The sequence below is a fragment of the Nicotiana tomentosiformis genome, chromosome 1 (assembly GCF_000390325.3).
Source record: "Nicotiana tomentosiformis chromosome 1, ASM39032v3, whole genome shotgun sequence".
Classification (NCBI taxonomy): domain Eukaryota; kingdom Viridiplantae; phylum Streptophyta; class Magnoliopsida; order Solanales; family Solanaceae; genus Nicotiana; species Nicotiana tomentosiformis.
This window is the reverse complement of record NC_090812.1, coordinates 91584292-91589519: the sequence shown is the minus strand read 5'-3', so window position 1 is coordinate 91589519 and position 5228 is coordinate 91584292. Positions and strand designations below refer to the sequence as shown.

Sequence of the window (5228 nt, the reverse complement as noted above, 5' to 3'; positions counted from 1 at the left end):
GAAATAACAACAACAATAAACCCAGTAGTTTCTCACAAGTGGGGTCTGGGGAGGGTAAGATGTACGCAATCTTACCTCTACCCCGGAAGAGCAGAGAGGTTGTTGCCGAAAGTTTTAATTAATTGTTTTACATAATAATTGTCTTATAGTATATTAGATAATATATACATTATACACACATCCACAAGACTAGATTATTTGAAAAAATAATATAATGTAAAGTACATATTAACTTCAGATTGGAATAACTGAGTTATGACAATAGACCAACCAATGCTTATCTAAAATAATTGTAGGTCTGTATCTAGTCATCTGTATACGGCATATTGTACCAAGACTCCACGGCAAAGATAGATTATAACCTAAAAAAAATTAGTACTAATGTAAGTGTATAGAATTCAAATCCCTCTAGATGTAGCGGAAGTTCAGGCTCAGATCCCTTCAATCAAAGTGTATTTTTGCCCATGTGATAATAAAATCGTGACTTTGATTATATATAAAAAAATACTCAAATTCTTCTAATTAAAACTTTCATTGCTGCTTCTTCTTGTAAATAAAGTTATAGTGTGTAGGTCAGTATTAGTCATCTATATATACCAAGAGTCCAGGGCAAAGATATATAAATGAACTCAGCCTTTCGGCTTCTGTATGCAGTAGTGCTGAAACACAAACATTCACACACACGCTCCATTTCTTTTTATTTGTTTATGTGCAAGTTGAGACATTTGCCAGGAATTGCCTCCCATAAAAACTCTTCTAAGTTCCTTTCCACTTTCTGAACAACACAGTCTTTTCCTTGATTCGTGAATTTCCTCAACCCTCACCCAATTGAAAGGAACTTTTACTACCACTAGTCATTTTCGGTCTGTTCATTCGATACTTGAGATGGCATCGCTATCAACCCGTGTGCCAGTACTGCTTGTCATTTTCTATATGACAGTAGTTGCATTATTCATGGTGTTATTATGCAGCCATAATGTTACAGCTAGATATCATCACCACGGCCACCGCGGCCATCACAATAAGAATAAACACAAACATTCCCACATATCATATCCGCCTTCTATTCCACCTGAACCTTCTAATTCACCCGCTGACGAAGGTGTTTATGATGTGAGGTCGTTTGGAGCAGTAGGAGATGGCATTGTAGATGACACTGAAGCTTTCAAAGCAGCGTGGGATGCCGCTTGTCAAGTTGAGTCAGTGGTCATCTTCGTTCCCTCTGGTTATTCTTTCATGATCCAATCCACTATTTTTACTGGTCCCTGTCAAAGTGGTTTGGTCTTTCAGGTACCTAGTTAAGATACTTACTAGTAGTATTTGTTTTCTTTCAATGTCCTCCCTCCATTTCATTTTATACGGCAATGTTTGAGCTAACACGGAGTTTATAAATAAATAAAAAAGGATTAATGATAGTCAATGCAGACCAAAAGTACTAGAATTTGTACTGTTAAACATGCTCATATATGGCTGATATCCTGAGGGTAATTTTTTTTTTTTAATTTAAAAAAAGGCAGTCCGATGCATAAAGTATTCTGCATTCACGCAGGGTCCGGGGAAAGGCCACACCTTAGTGAGTATAATGTAGGTAGCCTACTCTGGTGCAAGCATCTCCACGACTCGAACTCGTGATCACACCAAAAGTAAAATGAGAAGTTTAAAGTTAAAACATTTCAGATATCATTCTTACTTGAACGTTAAATTGTGCTATATATATAAAATGAAACATTGGGAGTATACCCTATTTTCTATTGTAATTTAGATGTACTAAAAATTTCTATTATTATGTAATGTGGTACATATGTTGTAGTAATAGTATTTCTTTCGAAGCAAAAAAAAAAATGGAAGAGTGAGGGATTTTTGTTTATGTAACTGAAATTGTGTGCCAATATGGGAAGCTGGAAGGAACAATAATGCCGCCAGATGGACCAGAGTCGTGGCCGGGCAACAACAGCAGGCGGCAGTGGCTAGTTTTCTATAGAGTTGATGAGTTGTCACTGCAAGGCGGAGGCGTCATAGATGGAAGGGGAGAACAGTGGTGGAATCTGCCCTGCAAACCACATAAGGTATGCACTATAAACTTACTACGTGCCAACTTTATTCCTTTTCTTTTTACTATATAATATAAAGGATAGTGGTTAATTTCATTAATCTTTTTACACGTACGAATGAACGTATTATCTAATCCTCAGTACAACAACAGGGACCTAATGGAAGTACACTGCCTGGACCATGTGACAGCCCAATTGTGAGTGAAACAATAAACTTTTACCACTAAGCATCCCTTTAATTTGTACATAAATAGCAGATTTTGTGAAATTTGGTACGTGTATACTTGCAGGCCATTAGATTTTTCATGAGCTCAAATCTAACGGTGGAAGGAATTAGGATGGAGAATAGTCCACAATTTAATTTTAGATTCGATAACTGCAAGAATGTGCATATAGAATCCCTACACATTACAGCCCCAGCCTGGAGTCCCAACACTGATGGTATTCACATAGAGCAGACCACCAATGTTGAAATATACGATTCACTCATCTCTAATGGTACGTAATTCTACTTAATAATTATTAATATACCTCCTTATAACGTTCAACTGCCATTGGTTTAATTTGTATACTATATTATAGGTGATGATTGTGTATCAATAGGAGCAGGATGTCACGATGTGGATATTAGGAATCTCACTTGTGGACCTGGAGGACATGGAATCAGGTGGAATATAGTAATAATACTCTAGCTACTTGCTTAATGGGGTGACTATATAATACTATCTTCAGAACTGGATGTACAAAATGTTTGTTTATATAACTAGTACAAGTAATATGCTTTCATCTGTAAAAGCAAAATTGTAAAGGAATATAAGAACGAGTCTAACTTCCATACACTTTGATATTGTTAAAAAAAATTATACGGCCAGTATAATGCGATTTAGTCCTTACTTGGGCAGTTTAGTAAAATGCGATAATCTTTTAGATGAACTGATAGGTTGTTTGGTCATTGTAGCATTGGAAGTTTAGGCAACCACAACTCGCGAGCATGCGTATCAAGCATTACAGTGAGGGACTCAGTGATAAAGGAATCAGATAATGGAGTAAGGATCAAGACATGGCAAGGTGGATTTGGAGCAGTATCTGGAATTTCCTTCCTTAATATTCACATGGACAACGTAAGGAATCCCATAATAATAGACCAATTCTACTGCCTCTCAAAAGAATGCAGCAATCGCACCTCAGCAGTGTCCGTTTCAGACATTGAGTACTCTAGCATAAAAGGAACCTATGATATCAGAAGTCCGCCAATGCATTTTGCTTGTAGTGACACTATCCCCTGCACTAACATAACACTTTCGGACATAGAACTTCTGCCTGCTCAAGGCGACTTAGTGTTGGATCCGTTTTGCTGGAACGTATATGGTGGACAAGAGACACTAACTATTCCGCCTATTTTCTGCTTGTTAGAGGGAAATCCTCCAGCAGTGTTTGAAAATAATGACTTGGCTTATTGCTCGTGATAATGATATTTGCACAGCTAGCCATTATGTTGCCTGATTGTGCGATCCCTTTTTGTTTCTGTACATATCAGGTTATAGATTGATGGATCTTGAGATGGAAATCCAGTAAATCGCTGTAATGTAATTTAGAGAAAGGGGAGCTTATTCTTTACATGTTTCCCTTGAGATTTTAACTTTAGGTTTTCCTCTTCAGTACTTGATGTAATATTTTTGTGCTTCCGTTGCTTCTATCAGTAATATAATTCTCTATTTCGTACATGCAAGAAGTAATGGCCAGTCTTTCATGCATATTATATTGGCCTCCAGTAATATATATATTTGCAAATGCTAGCACCTAGCATGGACACTTATGACTCATTCATTGCAGGGGCGGAGCTAGAGCACGGCTTACGGGTTCGGCCGAACCCATTAGCTTTTGTCCAAACTATGTATTTGTCTTAAGAAATTTATCGAATATAAATAATTTATTAATTAAGAACCCAGTAACTTAAACAGATTAGATTCCTGAACCCATAAATTTCAAATCCTGACTCTGACTCTGATTCATAGCCATATTTTAGTTTATTTTGTATAATCCTAGTTTAAATCAAGTAATGAACGTCCTATCATGGGGAAAATTCCTTTTGGTCCCTGGAATATCGACATATTCTTATTCTGATATTTGTGATATATGATTAAGCATATTTTAATTCTTCAATTAATTAGAATATTGGAGTTTAAGTAAAATGAAAGTTGGAAAAAGTTTCACATGTCGTTTTCTTTATTTATAAATGTGAATTCTTATATCAAGTGAGTCCTAACAAGTTGTTGTTAGTGCTAGTTGACAACGGTTTTTTTTTTTTAATCTTTTCTTTAGTCGAGGGTCTGCCGAAAACAACCTCTCTAACCTCAGAGTTAAGGTAAGGTCTGCATGCACACTACCCTTTCCAACTCTACTTGTAGGAATACACTGGGTTGTTATTGTTTAATCCTAACAAGTCATATAATTAAAGATAAAGTATAGTAGGTGATAAGATTAAACAGTTTTCAAATATAAAAATATAATGATTTTTTTGGAACAAATAAAAGTGTGTCACATAACTGAAACGAGTGATTATTAAGACCATATATCCTAACATGCTGCTTTTAAGTGTTTCTGTACTTGCATGGATCAATACCAAAAGCGGATAAAATTACCATCAGGTACATAAAATTTGGCCTAAAATTTGTTTGTATGTCCTTAAGAAGCTAATTAAAGTGTGGCTCAACTTGATGTTCACGAGTGAGACACAATACCTAGTGAAAGTAACTAAGTAAGTCCCTCAATTATTACCCTTTTGTTAGAGGAGATTCGTCTCCAAATTCTATAATGTTAAAGAAAATATACGAAAGTTGACAAAATTGCTTTGACAATGAAATAAGGATCATTTAAAATTTAATCTAGAGTAACTCAATATATAAGTTTCTATACATTGGATTCGTTGTACTTTTAAAATATAAAATTCAAAATTTAATACTATTCGACAAAATATTTGTGAAATAGGATGACTAGTGATCTGTTGAACCGTTGAACCTGTACAATCCCAAGGTCAATTAACGAGGAAGAGTGGACATCACTTCACTCATAAATACACAAAAGTGACAAATTGTTTGGACCAAGTCAAATTAAGGTGGATTGGGGAGAGGCTTAACAAGTCAAACAAGGCCGGAGAAGGAACAGTCAAATGTCCAG

The 5228-nt window shown here is 35.7% G+C and overlaps 1 protein-coding gene across 1 annotated transcript; it reads left to right on the top strand.

The window, feature by feature from the left end:
- Positions 1-616: 616 nt before the first annotated feature.
- On the top strand, positions 617-3773 carry LOC104089383 (polygalacturonase At1g48100-like). The gene is made up of 6 exons (XM_009594252.4): positions 617-1290; positions 1899-2066; positions 2204-2248; positions 2342-2549; positions 2634-2718; positions 3010-3773. The coding sequence occupies exons 1-6, from the start codon at positions 886-888 to the stop codon at positions 3515-3517; spliced, it is 1419 nt and encodes a 472-aa protein (XP_009592547.1). The 5' UTR covers positions 617-885; the 3' UTR covers positions 3518-3773.
- Positions 3774-5228: the final 1455 nt, after the last annotated feature.